Raw genomic sequence first — 17,201 nt, forward strand, 5'->3', positions numbered from 1 at the left:
GCTGATTTTTCCCCTAATGCTAACATTAAATAATATTTTTGTACTCCAAATTTATGATTAAATAATTTTCCCAACTATGCTACCATTCTCAAAAGACAATCCATTTTGTTTGTCCCGTACGTCATTCCATGGCATTTTCTTCTTTCATAGAATATTTCTTAATCAATTTTCTGCACTAATAAAACTCCAAGTCTTACTCTTTTGACAATGATCTTGTGTTCTATAATTTTTTTGCCTTTTTACTAAACTGATCTCTTATCATTTTTAAAACCTTGTAGCATCTACTGTTTTAGTGAAAACTGCACTGTGAATTTACTATTGAGCAATGAGATTAATTTTTTTTAGAAGCATAAAGAAAATAAAATAGTTACTAAGCAATGAGCTATAATTGTGTAATGACCTTGTGGTCTTCTCAAAAGAATTTGTCACACATACATTCATATTCCTGTTTTATCTAAATCCTCATTTAAATTACCTGTGATGCTTTTAGGTTTTGGAGATTCACCATCCCTTGTTTCATCATCCTCCAATGTTACAAACTCATCTTTCCTAGAAACAAAATGAAAAAGATAAAGTGGTGCACTATTCACATACAAGTATCCACAAAATAATGGAAACAAGCATTGGACAGTGGTTCTTCATTCTGACGAGTGTGTGGCATTCCTTTATCACATATTCAATTATATTAAATCTTTTTAATACCTCCTGTATTGGTGTAGTCCACTGTATTTTAACATGCATACTGTGGAATTAGATACCCAAAAAGTAAAGTTTAAAAGTATTCTCAAGATACCTTATTAAAATGGATATCCTTAAATAGATTTTTGAAAAAAAATTAACAGCAATACATCTGAACCCTAGGAGTGAAGGGGCTAGGATGAAAGGCTTCAACAATCACTTAGTTGCAGCATTAAATTTACAGAAATTTGGATAATTCTATTATTGAACATACTAATTGAAAAATTGTGGCTAGTACAGGTTTCCCCCGCCATCTGAAGGTACAGCGTTCCTATGAAACGTTTCATAAGCCGGAATGTCGTAAAGCGAAGAAGCAATTACCATTTATTTATATGGGAAAAATTTGTGAACGTTCGCAGACCCAAAAAATAACCTACCAAATCATGCCAAATAACACATAAAACTCAAAATAACAGTAACATATAGTAAAAGCAGGAATGATATGATAAATACACAACCTATATAAAGTAGAAATACTTTTCTACAATCATTGCCGCACTGCTCTCCGTAGCGAAAATCTCACGCAAGCGCTCTCGGCAGAAACACGGTGCAAACGGTCTCGGCATAAACACCCTCTCCAGTAACCTTCAAGCTATGAAGCTGCCAAATCATACCAAATAACGCATAAAAATACACAGCCTATATAAAGTAGAAATAATGTATGTACAATGTAGTATCACTTACCGGAATTGGGACTGATGATGGTGTGTTAGGCTGAGTCGTCGGAGGTTGGGGTGGTGCAGTGGATCCCAACCTCCAGGCCGCCGATACCGATCCGCGAAGCTTGCAGGGGTACTGCGATGACCGGGACGCACCCAGCACATCTTTAAGAAAAAAGCTGAAATAAACAAGCTAATTAATTACGTGCCGGGCGGCATCTAATTAATTAGCTTGTTTATTTCTGCCTTTTTTTTCTTAAAGATGTGCTGGGTGCATCACGGCTACTGCTGCATTCTCCGCGGCAATGTATCGGTCAGCGGCCCGGGGGTTGGGGTGGTGGGACACTGGGGTGTCATCTCATCATCGTCTGTTTCCATCAGGGCAGGCAGGTCATCTTCTTCTACATCTGCCTGCCTCGATGTTGAAGGTCGAGGTTCGTCGTCTACTGTGGCTGATGTGGCAGGCTTGAGAAATGACAGTATGCTTGACTGCTTAGCCTCGTGCATTTTTCTATCATACAGTTCTTTGTAAGCACTCAAACCATCTTATAAATATGCCCTAAACTGACGTACCCTTTCAAAATTAAAGTCGTACTTTTCAGCAATCATTGAAGCGAAAATCTCACGCAGTTGCTTCACGTTCAGTTCCTGGTCGACTTCATTTTCGGTCCGTTCACTACTGCATTCAGTTTCAATTGTTATCTTTTCCTCTTCTAATTGCATCAGCTCTTTATTTATCAGTTCTTGGTCAAGGGATGTCAAAACCTCTTCAACATCATCTTCGTCAACTTCCACAAGCCAAACTCACTTTGTCCTTACTTCGTTCGCCACGATCGAAATGCTTAATTATGTCTAGTTTTACGCTAAATGTAACACCCTTACGAGCTCTTTTAGGCTTTTCCGATACCTTAGAACTCATCTTGCAAACGGCTGATCACAGGCATGTGTTTAAGCAATGCCTCAGGGGAGGAGCTTTACTGCTCAGGGAGCACACTGCCTTTTTTCGTAACAGTGAAAACACCTTCTGTTAGCAGAAACAGGTAACTAATGTAGGTCTTTCGTAACAGCGAGGTTTCGTAAAGCGAACGTTCGAAAAGCCGGGGACACCTGTACATTCTGAATTCCTGAAATTGGCTGTTATTCAGTTGGACAGCTGCTGAATCTCTTATCAGTTAAGCTTATAACATCCTGGAGTTGAATTTACTAATCTACTGGGCTGTCCATAAACACAAACAAACATGTTAGCATGCAGAACAGCATGTAATTTGGAAGGCAAATAGAACGTCAACCTGTACTGCAAGAATAAAAGAGTATAAATTGGGCAGGTCTTAGGACAGCTACATTGGTATTCATTAGTTTATACCAAGAAGAAGGATCCTGAAGAAGGATCTTGGCCCGAAATGTCAACTGTTTACTCTTTTCCTAGATGCTTCCTCACCTGCCGATTTCCTCCAGAATTTTGAATGGATTGTATTAGACTTCTAGCATCTGCAAATTTTCTCGTATTGCAAATAATGTTTGTCTCCTTATAGAAGGAAGGATGTAGTTACATTGGAGAAAATTAAGAAAAGGTTGAAATTGATTCTTGAAAAGTTACTCGATGAGGAATAATTAAATAAAGTTAATCTAAACAAAGTTTGACTGTCTATAACTAAGAATCATTATCTTAAATAAAGCGTTGGCCATTCAGGACATATGAGAAGTTTCATTCCTAAGAGGAGTGAAGACTCATTTATATTTTTGATAAATTTTTAGCTATCAAAGGAATCAAGTCATAAAATATTGAATGGCACAATTGGTGGTGGGTGGGGTGGTAGTGAATGAACAACTACTCTTGCCTCCTTAGGTTTCCACAGAAGAAAGATCATTCTGATTATCTTGACAATCTATATATTTTTTAATTGTAATGCTACATATCTGGTATTTGTGACATCTTCAAGTATGTAATCTAAATACGAGAATTTCTGAAAACATTTTCAACCTTTTTAAAACTTGAAAGCATATTAATTGAAATAGATTTCAGATACCGATTAGATAAATTTTGTAATTCACCCTAGAGAATCAACTTACAGATTCAAAGCACTTATAGGTGTTGAAGCTGTTGATTCAAGCTCTTTGTTTAGTCTGGAATAGTCAATTGTAGAGGTAGCTCCCTTCTCAATGTTAGCAAAAAAACGTTCTTTCTCCTCTTCTTCTTCAAGTGTATCTAGTCCAGCTCCAGGAGTGTTTATTGCAGGGCTCGATGCCATAACAGGGTCTAGAGATAAATAAAACCACCTCTGTTAAAAGAACACTTAGCAAACTGGATCCTACTGAACATGTATTCAACTTGTAAATCATATTCAGTTAGGCATGATAATTAGTTCAGCAAAAATCTATTTTCATTTTCAAAAATGTATTCTCATCTTCACTGAAGAGCTGTGATCAAAATAAAAACAGCAGCATAACATGCATTTAGAAAATAGTCTACGCCTTTATTCTGCCCAACAGAAGATGGGAGATTGGGCAAAGAAGTGATAGATGGAATAGAGTGTAGGGAAGTGCATGGACAGAAGGAATAAAGGTATAGACTATTTCCTAAATGGGAAGTGAATTCAGAAATCAGAGTTGCAAAGAGTCTTGGGAGTCCTAGCGCAGGACTGGCAGGTTGGGTTGGTAGTAAAGAAGGTAAATACAATTTTAGCATTAACTTCCAGAGGATTGATATTTAAAACAAGGATGAAATGGTGAGATTTTATGAGAAATTGGTCAGACTGCATTTGGAGTACTGGGAGCACCAAATTTAAGAAAGAACATGTTAGCATTAGAGATGGTTCAGAGGTGGTTTATGAGAATGATCCTGGGAATTAAAAGGTTAATACACGAAGAGTATTTGGTGTCTTTAAAACTTCTTTCACTGCAGGTTAAAAGAATGAGGGGTATCTCATAGAAACCTACTGAATATTAAAAGGCTTAGATAGAATGGAAGTGGAGATGTTGCTTCCAATAGTGGGAGAGTCGAGGATCAGAAAGCAAAGGCTTAAAACACACAGACATCCTATCAGAACAGAGATGAAGAGGAATTTCTTCAGCAGATGATGAAGAATCTATGGAATTCATTATCACAGATAGCTGCAGAGGCTAAATCATTGGGTATATTTGAAGCATAGGTTGGTAGGTTCTTGATTAGTAAGGGTGTCAAAGGTTATGTGGAGAAGACAGGAGGGAATTGGGTTGAGAGGGATGATAAATGATGGAATGGCAGAGCAGACTTGATGTGATAATTCAGCTGTGGTCATATGATCTATCAGTTCAGCACTGAGCCTCCTACTCCACAAGGAAAAAAGCTCCAGCCTATCCTAAAGCTCCTTATCATTTAAGCTGTTTAGTCTTTATAACATCCTTTCCAGCTAAATGACATCCATCCTGTAGCTTCCTTACTAGAACTGCTCCAGATGTGGTCTCACCAATATACTATACTGTTGTAACATGTAGTCCTAACTCTTATACTCCAAATATCCGGACCTGCCTCTCGGTTTTTTTGCACTACCTTACTTCCCATTTTTCTATTTTCTATTTATGATTTATAATTTAAATTTTTAATATTTACTATTGATTTTTAATCCAGGGAGCGGGAAGCACAGAATCAAATATCGCTGTGATGATTGTACGTTCTGGTATCAATTGTTTGGCGACAATAAAGTATAAAGTATACTTGATATCCTAACCAATAAAAGCAATCATGCTGAACAGTTTTTACACCAGCCTGTTGACCTCTGTTGGCATTCTCAAAGAACAATGTACTTGTACTCTTCATTCTTTCTGTTCTACATACTTCAGAGCCATGCCATTTACTGTGCAAGTTCTGCCCTAGATCAACTTAGCAATGTGCAACACTTCACATTTATCCAAGTTTAACTCCATCTGCCACTCTTTGGCCCTTTTCCCCAGGTCTCCTAGATGCAGGTGCAACCTTACTTAACCTTATTCACTGCCCACAATGCTTTAGTGTTAACTGTAAACTTATTAACCATGCCAACTGCATTCTCATCCAGAAAAACATTTATATGACAACAGTGAAACCGCTGATCCCTGTGGCACACTGCTAGTCACAGGGCTCTAATCTGAAAAACAACCTTCCACTATCACTCTCCATCTCCTTCTACCAAGCTAATTGTAAATCCAATTAGTTAGCTCTCCTTGGACTTCTGACTAAGCAGGATGTTATCAAAGGACTTGCCACAGTTCTTGTACACAATATCTACCATCCTGACTTGTCAATAATCTTGGTCACCTCTTCAAAAGAACCTCAGTCAAATTCAAAAGCTGTATTGACTATTCCTAATCAGTTTTTATCTTTCCAAATGTAGGTGGGTTCTTTCTCTCAATATCCTATCCAGTAACTTTCCCACCACAGATGTTAGAGTCACCGCTCTGTTGTTCCCTGGTTTGTCCCTGAGCCACTTCTCAAATAAAAGCACATTAACAACCCTCCAGTCTTCTAGAACCTCACCCATGACTAACGATGATAAAAATAAATCTGCTATGTTCAAGCACTTTCTTTTCTACCTTCCCATAATATGCTAGCATACGCTTGGTCATGACCCAGGGACTTGTCCATCTTAATGCACTTGAAGACCAGCACCTCCTGACTTGTAATTGAATAGGATGCAAGAGATCAGGATTCTCTTCCCTGAATTCCCCAGCTTCCTTGAGCTTCTCAATGGTAAATATCGATGAGAAATATTTGCAAGAATTTCTCTATCTCCTGTGGTTCCTTTTATACTGCAAATATAAAACTGGTTTAACGGTCACCACATATTAGATCAATCCTTTTATTAAAGCACTTCTCTAAATAAAACAAACTCTAGTAGAATCTGTTGTCAAGGAAACCAATTTAATACTTTTTCTTACTTGTTAAGCTGGAGGATTTTTGTGTCAATGACCATTCATCAGAAATAGACATAGGAAATAAGCATGCAGAAAATGGCAGGTGAAAAGAACAAAGAGAATGTCTGGAATAAGATATAGATGAAGGAATGTTGGGGTACAAATGGTGATACGTTCAGTGAGGGAAGAATGAAGGTTTGTTTACTGCAGATGACCCACCTGTACAAGATGTAAACAGATGATGAATGAAGGTGGGGGGAAAAAAAAGAGGAAGAAAGAACGAAAAAAAAATGTTGAAAATACCCAACAGGTCAACTAGGATCTGCATGGAGACAAGAACCATGTTAGCTTTACAGATTAATGACCATTCATAAGGAAGGGCTAGTTTTCATACAAACTATAAAGGCTGGTTATCTGTATCTTCTGATTGCAATGCTACAATCCCAGAATTGCACAGCAGAGAAATAGATCCCTCAGATCCATGACTGTAATGCTCATTTGTGTGTAATATTTCTAATTGTGTACATTAGGCTCGTATCCCTCTAAGCTTTCAAATGACTTTTAAACATTATAAATGTTTCTACCTCCACTTCTCTTGTAACTATTCACCATCCTGCATGGAAAAAAAAACCCAAGAAAAAAACCTTCAGATCGCCTTTAAATCTGTCCCTCCCTCACTTAGAATCTTTTCTTTCAAAGGCAAGGGTGTATTGAAGTGAAGGTCATAAATTTATGAGAGAAATCTTATAATTCCTCACATAATTTAATAAACCTCAGTAAGGTAACCCCTCAGCCTCCTACAAGAAAATAAACCCAGCCTATACAACCTTTCCTTACAACAACAGCCCTTTATTCCAGGCAACATCCTGGCGAATATTTTCTGTACTCTCTCTATTGCTACTACATCATTCTTGTAGTGCGGCAAGCAGAACTGTATACAATACTCTAGGTGTAGTCCCACCAAAGTTCAGTTCACCTCAACATGACATTCCAATCCTTATACTCAGATCCTCATCCTATCAAGTCAAGCATATAAAATTGCTTTTCACTATCCTGTCCACCTGTCCCAACACTTTAGGGAAGTATGGATTTGAACTCCGTGGTCTCTCAAGTAACACACATAAGATGCTGGAGGAACTCAGCAAGCCAAGCAGTGTCTATGGTAAAGAGTAAACAGTCAATGTTTTGGGCTGAAACCCTTCATCAGCATCTTCACCAACAACTTCACCAATTTTCCTATCATTGGCAAACTTACTAATCAATCTATCTACCTTCTAAAGCATTTATATACATTAGAAAACAACTAGCTTCCAGGCTTATTCTCCACTGCCCTTTCTACACAATGGAACACCACCTATCTTCCAGTCTTCTGTATCTCACTTGTGGGAAACAAAAATGCCAAGATTTTTGAACCCCAGAAATCTCCTCCCTTGATTCACTTAGCAAACTTGGAGAGATCCCATCAGTCCCTAATATTTCTAACACTTCCTCTCCCCTGATACTTACGTACTCTAGAATATCCACAAAACCCTCCCTCAATTCTCCAGCCTCCATATCCCTCCTCTTAGTGAACTCCAATGAAAAGTATTCATTTAGGATTTCGCTCATATGCCTATCTAGTCCACACCAAACTGCAACCTGATGGCTGTGAATAGCCAGTTATGGTTATGAAATGCTGAAATGCTGTTCCTCATTCTTACACAGGGCTTCATTGAAACAATACAAGATGCCAATGGGAGTGGTCAGAGTGAAATAAAATGTTCTGTACTTCACAGTTCCTGGATTGTTTTATTTTCTGAAACCCTTTGTTCCTCACTCATTGCCTTCAGGCAGATTACTTATAATTAATAAGCTATTGCCATTTATTCTCAGCTGGCAATGCCACTATTTACATTAAAATTGCTTTTGACTTCTATTCTATTATTAATATAGTCAGAATTGATTTGGTTTCTAATTATTCAAATAATGCATTTAATTAACAGATCATAAAAAGGACTACTGCATTCTCGATCTGCAGAATTAATGAACATTTTCTCATTTTCTTATTCCAATTCCATACAGAAAATATTTCATACCATTTAGTTCCAAACTGTCTCTGCTGATGGATACAGATGTCCTCCCATCACCCTGAGGCAAAACCTTCTCCTCTTGTTGCACTTCTTCAGCCTCTGGAATTGACCCTGGGAATCTCTGGGATTTGAGAAAGCTCTGACTGGTTGGCAGCATGTCTGGCATTTTGCCAAGAAAAAGTGAAAATATTTTATTTAACTTGAAGTGACCATATTCAGTGTACAACCATTGCAATTATTACTCAAGTATAGCAAATTCTTCAAGAGAAATTACAAACAGTGGAGAAGCAAAAGGAGTCCCTTATATACACAGGCACAAATATTAAAGCACAGATACAAAAGATTATCAAAACTAACTGAATTTTAGCCTTTACCACATGGGAGTTGAAATATAAAAGTGAAGAAAGAATGCTGCAGTTGCAGATAGAAACCTTCTGTCTGCAATACTGCATTCATTTAAGTACTCAGAAAAGATACATTAACCTCAATGCATTTTTAGCAGACTTATCAAAATAGTACTAGAACATACAGGGTTAATTATAAAGGAAAGCTGATCTGTTTTCTTCAGCTGGAACATTCAGAGATTATCTAATTTAGGTCTGTTGATCATTTCCTTGTAACCTTTGCCAATTTCAGCCAACTCAACATGCACTGCCCCTTGGCAATTGAACCCAAGATTTCTATTAGCCTTCCTGTGAAAAAGAAATCCTCTCAAAATTCTGCTGAGCTCTGGTACTTTTGTTCTCACCTGTTCCTACCAGAAAAAACACTAACACTATTTCTTGTCTAGGGAATCCACCAATCAATTTAGATACATAAATAAAAAATAAAATAATCAAACATAATAAACATTCAAAATCAAAATAGTGGTTATTAATAAGGAATAAATATCAAATTTTGAAGAGGTCTTTGAAAGACACAGAATTATACATAAATAGAACAGAAAGACAGGTTCAAACTAGAGATTTTTCAAGGACTTTGCCAACTAGCTACTCATTGGAAAACTCTCTGAGACACATACAGCAACATGTGGAATGTGGGCATGCTTTAATCAGAGGTGCTGATCTCACTCTGTCCATGAACTTATTATTCAATAAACTATTGAGTCAAGGTCCATATGCACTTCAGGTCTATCCCCTAACGTTATGCCAACTGCAGCAAGCACACCTAACTTAGCCCATTAATCTGAATGGGTTCACTGACCTGCATTTTAAAAAGGTGTTTAGACAGGTTTTTTTTCTTAATTCCAGTAAACACTTATGTTTTAATTAACAAATGATTCATGTATTTTCAAAATGTCATTTTAAAAAATATTTTAATCTTCAACTAAAAAGAACTCAACTGTTGTCAAAGTTCTTTGATAATTAAAGATACTTGAAAATCCTTCTGACTACATAAGCTGCTGTCAGGCAAGTCTGTGGGATGAACCTCAGCTCTCTATATCTTTGTAGCCACTTATATTCCACAGCACCACACAAAGGCCCCTAGGGTGATCCTTACAATAAATCCATGTGTGGATCTGAGACTTGGCTACTTCTATTCCCAAAGCTATTTGAATGGACTATACCCTTCCTTAATAATTTATTGTCTCTAAATACATTTTGGAAATGCTAAAAAATGCCATACAAGTCCTATATCTACCCTGCTTCCTCAGTAAATATTGTTACAAGCTTCTATCTTTCTAGGGGAGTATTGTTTAACCACTATTGAGAGAAATTATTGCTTACTGCTCACCTGTTCCACAGTACATTTACGATATTATATAATAAAACAAATACTCTCATGAGAACCTGGGCTTTGTGACTGTACATTTCCATCATGCTCTTCACCAATTCCTTTCTTCACTGTTTCAATGCCAGCATCAATTACAGCCGGCTGCCTTTTCAGTTTGATAAACCTCCTCAGAGGGGGTTCTTGGATGGAGAAGATTAGAAACGTGCCCAGAGATTCAAATAGTACAAAAGAGAAGCAGACAAAAGAAGGCAAGTTAAAAGATAAGCAATAGGAAAACAGAAAGATAACAGTTAAGGCTTGATTCAAATAACATAAAACAGAAATTTTAAATAATTACAGTGCACACACGCTGGAGTAGAATATCTAGAGGTTTCCATGTCATGATGTTGTGCTACCCTCCTGTGGCCAAACTTCAAAGAACGAACATCATACTTCTGGTGCAAAAGAAAAGGCTGGTACTTACGCCCTTCATCAGAATCATCATCATTAATCCACCATAGTTTTGTGTCCTTTTCAGTTCCCTTCCTATGATGCTGCCCCAGTGAACTCAGGACACTGGATTTTGGTGAATTTGCCAGGTCAACAGACTCATCTGAAACAGACTGGAATATGTGTACACTGATCAGTACACGAAAAAAGGTCAGAGTAATCAAGAACTGAAGTATTAATAGTTTTCACATTTGTAAAGGTAGAACACCACCATGCATTAAACAGACAATTTTAAGTTTAATGAAACAAATCTTTCAACTGAATAAGATTTTGAACAAACATTTCATTTTTCAATACCCTATGTGCATAGATTGTTTGAAATTTGTAAATATCCAACGATGACATCTTGTTAAAAATATTGAGCAAATATCAGCATCTCCAATCTTGAAAGTTGGAATTTTCAATGGCACCTATTTTTGAAAGAAATTCTAAATTTGTTAGAAGGAAACTAATTTGAAACTTAACAATAGATTTGACAGTGAAGTTTAAGTACATGTGGTTGTGTTAGTTATTAACTAGTCACCCATTGAATATATCAAGTTCTGTTGGAGCCCCTTTGATTTCAAATAGTAATTTTCTCTTTTCACAGATGCTGGCTAACTTGTTGCGTGTTTTCATTATTTTCTATTCTTTTTTTAGTTTAAACTTAGTTAAAGTCTCAACCAATTAAAAAAATTATTTGTAAGACAAAAAACGTTGCAAGATAAATTTCAGTTCCTTGTATTTCAAATAATTATTAGTGAGCTTCAGGGGCTAGAAAATTAGATTTTAAAAAAAGCATACAGCAAAAATGAGGGGAAAAATGGGGGAGGACTACTAGAATGGGTGCAGCGTACTTAAAGAAATGAGGATAAAGAAGGGCATGAAATGGCACTGGCAGACAAAATTATGTAAAATCCCAAAGGATTTTAGAGAATATTCAATGAAAGTACCATCCATTTGGGATCAAAGAGGCAAGATACCAAGAGCAGTGCAGTTTGTAGACTTCAGACAGATCTTTGACAAGCTCCCACGTGGAGACTAGTCCAAAAGGTTAGAGCTCATGGGCTTTAGGGCAAGTTGGAAAACTGGATCCAAAACTACCTTATTAGTAGGGTGCAGAGTGATTTGCAAGAATAATTTTGTGATCCCAAGCCTATGACAAGTGATGTATTAAGGAATCAAAGTTGGGTCCATTTTAATGAACAGTTTGGTTGTAAAAGTTAGAACATAATTTACTGGCAAATCATAATTATTTATGAACTGAAGATTTAATTAAGAGTCAGCTAATTATGAGCATGAAGGGCAATTGAGAAAAAATTAGTGATGTCTTTTCAGAATGGTAGATTTGCTTTCCTAATGGGAGACTGATAAACCAGATTTCTGTTCACACCAAGCAAGATTAATATTACTGGAACTAGTTTATTTTTAAGTTCCTGATTTATATAATGATTTGAAGTTGAAACCTTCATGCCTCATGTTCTGAACCAACAGCCCAGAGTTCTGGATATTAGACCAGTAACATCATGCTGCCCATTCCCATGGACAGTTGGAAAAAGGAAAACAAATTAATCAAATACAAATGAATCAAACATATAAAAATAGCTGTAGCATGGTATAACAGTTAATACACAAGTCTTAGAAGTAAATTTCTTACGATTACTTGATCATAGTACAAACTACCTCAGAACTTTCTCCTCCAAGTGCCACTTGAAACCAAACAATTGTAAACTTTAATTTTGAAAGAGCTTTTTTTAAAGCTTAGAGTATTAAGATAAATAGATAAACTCTAATGTAATTTTATCCAGTCCACTGTTGTAACCTTTTTTCCCCGTCACCCACAGATCTAAACTATGCCCCAAATGCTAATTAGTTTTCCTGCACACTATCAGACTCTGTTGCTTTCCTTATTGTTATCACGACAAATTTCTTAACTAGTCACTTATACTCCTGCAGTTTACTGTTAGCATAAAAATCATGCATATCACAAAGCACAAATTATTTTCCATTATCTGCAAAAAACATTTAAAATCTTAAATATTTCTGATATTATACCTCTCGCAAGAATTGTTCAAACTGTTCTTCTATTTCTTCCTTGGTGAGTTTACGACTCATGATTGTGTTGGATGATTCTTCAGGTAGGTACTCTAGAGTAACATAGAATAGGCATCAATTGAAGAATGTAGCGAATGTTTTTAAGGATGTTTTATGGATAAGCTGCTAGTTTGTGTGGCTGTGATGTAACTGCTGCTTATTAGAATATTTCTTGCTTATAACATGTGATGGTTGTGTGCATTATGGGAAATCTGCATTACAAAACAATTCAGCCAATGTGACAAGGGTGTTTGGGGGCTAGTAAGTTTCAGACTCACACTAACAATTTTACACTTCACCCCTCCCAAGGATTCTCAAAGGGTGTTTTTAAAAGCCATAAGTTGATTTTATTATGAGTGGGATATACGGGGCTCTGGATAGAGGTAGTACCTTTGATGTCTGTCATGCTGCTCCCTACTAGACAGGGTGGACGGGCATCACTGGTCCTCATCCATCTCCTAAATCTCTCACGTGTTGGCTCCAAGCACCATACCCCAGTAAACCGCTTCAGCTAGTGGGCTAAACCATGTGAGGGGGTGGTGTTAACAGGACACCACTGGGCAAATAACTTCCATGATGAAGTCACCGGCCGGGGCGGAAAGGTTCTCAGATGAACTATAATGGCCACGTGTTGACAACCAAGGCGAGCCACCTAGTTGGAGGAAATCAGCTGTGGTCAAACCTGGAGAGGGATGGGCTCCGCCAGGTTTCAGATGCCCAAGACACACCGCATGATGAGCATACCAAACTGGTGCAAAGTTTGTCATGACAGCACCCCGATGACTCCACCAGGAGTTAAGTGGGGGGGGGGAGGAGGGAGGAGGGATAGTCGTTGCTGAGTTCCTCCACTGTTTTATGTGAAATGCTACATTTTACATTATTTAAGAGTATCAATAGAAGTTGTATTTTATTTGCAGATACAATAGGGTCTTTTAAGAGACTCTTAGAAAAGTACATGGAGCTTAGAAAAGCAGAGGGCTATGTGGTAGGGAAATCCTAGGCAGTTTCTGGAGCAGGTTACATGGTTGGCAAAACACTGGGGGCCAGAGGGCCTGTAATGTTCTAGAAGTAATTGCTTGTCAATTTCCAAATTAATTCTATTAAATAGATACCCTAGCTGAACTGGCAGCATCCTTGATTAGTTTGAGGTCATAATGTAAACAGTTCATGTAAACCCCCTCCCCAGTCTTTTTTTTAACCCGTGACAGTTTTTTTCATGTCAATTTCCAAAGAAACTCTTTTAAATAGCATTCTGCATTGAAACTGCCAGTCTGTGCCCCTAAGAAACAAAGAGACTGATTATTGCAAGCTAGTTTCCAATCAAAATCCAGCCCACGTAAATCAAATACTGTTCCTGAATTCATTAACCTTCAACAAGTCGCCCAAGTCTAGTACTGTACAGGCTGCATACATGGTACTGATAAAGAGGGAAATGGCTTTCAGAAACAACTAGTTTAACAACGTATTTATCAAGGGGAACCCAAATGGAAAATTGCAATCCATGCAGCAGGTCCCGAGGTTTCACTAATAATTTGTAATGCGAAGACGCTGCGCTGCACTATCAAAGTAAAATGTGCTAGAGGGTGATTGCAAGCTATATGTACATCAATTTAAAACTCACATCCCACTTCATAGCTTATCTGTTGGTGAAAAGATTTCTGCAGCTTTCCAACCTTCCCTCGCCAGCTGATGATCCAAAACAAAATGAGGCAACAAAAAAAAGCTACATACTATCAAACCCACGAGTTGTGGATAATGAAAAAAATTAAGGTCTATCCTACCCCCCCCCCCGCGGGATGCAAGGTGGCTGGAGGAACCACCCTACTTCCCGCAGCGTTCAAGGGTCGCTCCTCTCGCCACACTCCCCACACCCTCGCAGGATTCGAGAGAGCGCTTCCCCTGCTTCGTTAAGAATTTAAGCATTTTTGTTTTCTCCAAAGTATCGTCTTCCTGCAGAACTTGAACGCTCGCTCTCCTTTCTACAGAATTCACTAAGCCTCTCTCTGATGCCTTTTGAGACCTCCAGTCTTTTTCCTTTCGTGCCCCGTAGCTTCCGAGGCAGTGCGGCCTCTCGGCCTCTCGCCCTGCCCTACCCAGCCCACGATTGGTTGTCGGGTCCCTTTCTCCAGAACCCGCGCGTTCGGCCCGCCGTGGGCGTCAAAATGCAAGCGAGTGAATGACAGGAAGCTTCGTTAAAAAGAAGGGGCGGCGGTGCAATGTAAATTGACAGGTGCTGCCAGCCACTCTGGATCCAGAGTCTGCCCGCAATGGGCCTCGCTGCATCAATCGCCGCTTACGGGAGGCGGGATAATTTCTGAGACACCGGACTCTGAAATCAAGAGCAACAAATAATGCCCAAGAGGAACGAGCGAGTCAAGCAACATCTATAGGATGGAGATGTTTCGGGTCAAATTCCTACATCCCTTCCCTCCCCCTGCTTCAATTCGCATCGCAGTCGACATGGTGCATCCAGTTTTCAGTTTCAACGGCCAACCCTTTGTTATTTCAGAGTTAAGTAGAGTAAAAGAGTATTATTGTCCGCTTACCCTGAGAGGCATCCACGTGAACGCCGGAGGTGGCTGGCTCCCTGCGGGCGTGGATGAATTTAGGCCACACCGACGGGCGTTGCAAGGCAACAAGACGCCAGGAGCTGCCGACCGTCTGTGGAGCAGACGGAAGCCGTCACGGGCCAGATTCAGCTCACGGATTGTATTCGGTGATTGAGTTCGAAACGACGACGTTGGAACTAAGGCTAACGACAAACGTCACAAGTATACTCGTTCTACATTGTAATATAACCATCAGACCTAACTCATGAGTTCAATTTAAACTAACCAAACTCTCCCTGAACATGATCCACGTCTGTTCCCTGCCTGTTCATGTGTCTTGTCTAAATACCTCTTAATAAGCAATGTTGTTGTATCTGCTTCCATCACTTCCCTTGGCAGCATATTCCAGACAATTTTCTGTGTAAAGAATCTTGCCTCGTAAATTTCCGTTAATCCTTCTCCTCTCACCTTAAAACTATGCCTTCTACTATTTGCCATTTCTCACCAGGGGAAGATATCCTCTCTAGCTTATCTATGTCTGTCATTATATATTCTAACAGGTCATCAATCGTGCTCCAGAGAAAATTAACTTTGTCTATCCCCTTCTCGTAGTTAATATACATCCATCAACTTATAATTAATACTCCCAAACACCCTAGTGAATCTCTTCTGTGTCTCCACCAAAGCCTCCAAAGCCTTTTAGTGCAGTGACCAGAACAGCACTTAATACGTACTCCAGAGGTGGCCTCACCAACATTTTATGCAGTTGCATGACTGAATCATTCAGGGCATTGTCTACCACCCTCATCATCTGTGTTGAAGCTATGGACTTGCATCCCAAAATCTCTGTACCTCTGTGCTCCTGAGGATCCTGTAATTTACTATATACTTTCTTCGTGTATTTGATCTCCAAAATGCATTATGTCATTTGTCTGGATTAAATTTCATCTACTATTTGTCTGCCCAAATTGCTGTATCGTTCGACAACCTACCTTAGATGATGGAATTCATGGCTTTGTTGCAAATTTTTCGGACTATATGAAGATAGGTGAAGGAGCAGGTAGGTTTGAGGAAGTAGGCTACTGAAGGACAGATTAGGAGAATAGACAAAGAAATGACAGATGGAATACAGTGTCTGGAAGAGTATGGTCATACATTTTGGTAGAAGAAATGAAAGGGTTGACTATTTTCTAAATGGGGAGAAAATACAAAAAACTGAAGTGCAAAGAGACTTGGGCGTCCTTGTGCAGGATTCTCTGAAGGTTAATTTACAGGTTGAGTATGTGGTGAGGAAGGCAAATGCAATGTTAGCATTCATTTTGAGAGGACTGGAATATAAAAGCAAGGATGTAATGTTGAAACTTTATAAAGCACTGGTGATGATTACTTAGAGTATTGTGAGCAGGTTTTGGCCCCTTATCTTAGAAAGGGTGTGCTGAAACTGGAGAAGGTTCAAAGAAGGTTCACAAAAATGATTCCAGGATTGAATGGCTTATCATATGAAAAGTGTTTCATGGTTCTGGGACTATTCACTAGAACTCAGAATATTGAGGGGTGACCTCGTTGAAAGCTATTGAATGGTGACAGGTCTTGATAGAGTGGATGTGGACAGGGTGTTTCCTATGGTGGGAGAGTCTAAGACCAGAGGACACAGCCTCCGAACAGAGAGGCATTTTTTTTGAATGGAGGTGAGGAGGAATTTCTTTAGCCAGAGAGTGGTGAATATGTGGAATTCTTTGCCACAGGCAGCTGTGGAGGCCAAGACTTCATATGTAATTAAGGCGGAGATTGATGGAATATTGATTGTTCAGGGCATGAAGGGACACAAGGAGAAGGCAGGACATTGGGGCTGAGAGAAATTGGATCAGCCATGATGAAATTGTGGAAAGACTCGATGGGCAAAATGGCCTAATTTTGCTCCTATGTCTTATTGCCTATCCCCAACTCCATCAACTTTCGCATTATTTGCAAAGTCTGATTATCTACGTTTTCAAACAGATTATTATCATATACTTGAAGAA

The 17,201-nt window shown here is 38.7% G+C and overlaps 1 protein-coding gene across 5 annotated transcripts in view; it reads right to left on the reverse strand.

Moving 5' to 3' along the window:
- Positions 1-16,015, reverse strand: part of cep162 (centrosomal protein 162) — a 137,795-nt gene extending 121,780 nt beyond the window's left edge. For 2 of the 5 annotated variants that reach the window (XM_063040317.1, XM_063040315.1), the window contains exons 1-7: positions 15,178-16,015; positions 12,593-12,684; positions 10,533-10,671; positions 10,126-10,248; positions 8,342-8,494; positions 3,468-3,654; positions 476-549 (exon numbers count right to left, since the gene is read on the reverse strand). In XM_063040317.1, coding sequence (XP_062896387.1) covers positions 476-549; positions 3,468-3,654; positions 8,342-8,494; positions 10,126-10,248; positions 10,533-10,671; positions 12,593-12,652 — 736 coding nt within the window. In that variant the 5' untranslated portion in view covers positions 12,653-12,684; positions 15,178-16,015. Of the gene's footprint in view, positions 1-475; positions 550-3,467; positions 3,655-8,341; positions 8,495-10,125; positions 10,249-10,532; positions 10,688-12,592; positions 12,685-15,177 lie in introns of those variants that run through there. The other 3 variants (XM_063040318.1, XM_063040316.1, XM_063040320.1) reach the window with 2 other exon arrangements.
- Positions 16,016-17,201: the final 1,186 nt, after the last annotated feature.

The sequence above is a fragment of the Mobula hypostoma genome, chromosome 2 (genome assembly GCF_963921235.1).
Source record: "Mobula hypostoma chromosome 2, sMobHyp1.1, whole genome shotgun sequence".
In the NCBI taxonomy this organism is placed as follows: domain Eukaryota; kingdom Metazoa; phylum Chordata; class Chondrichthyes; order Myliobatiformes; family Myliobatidae; genus Mobula; species Mobula hypostoma.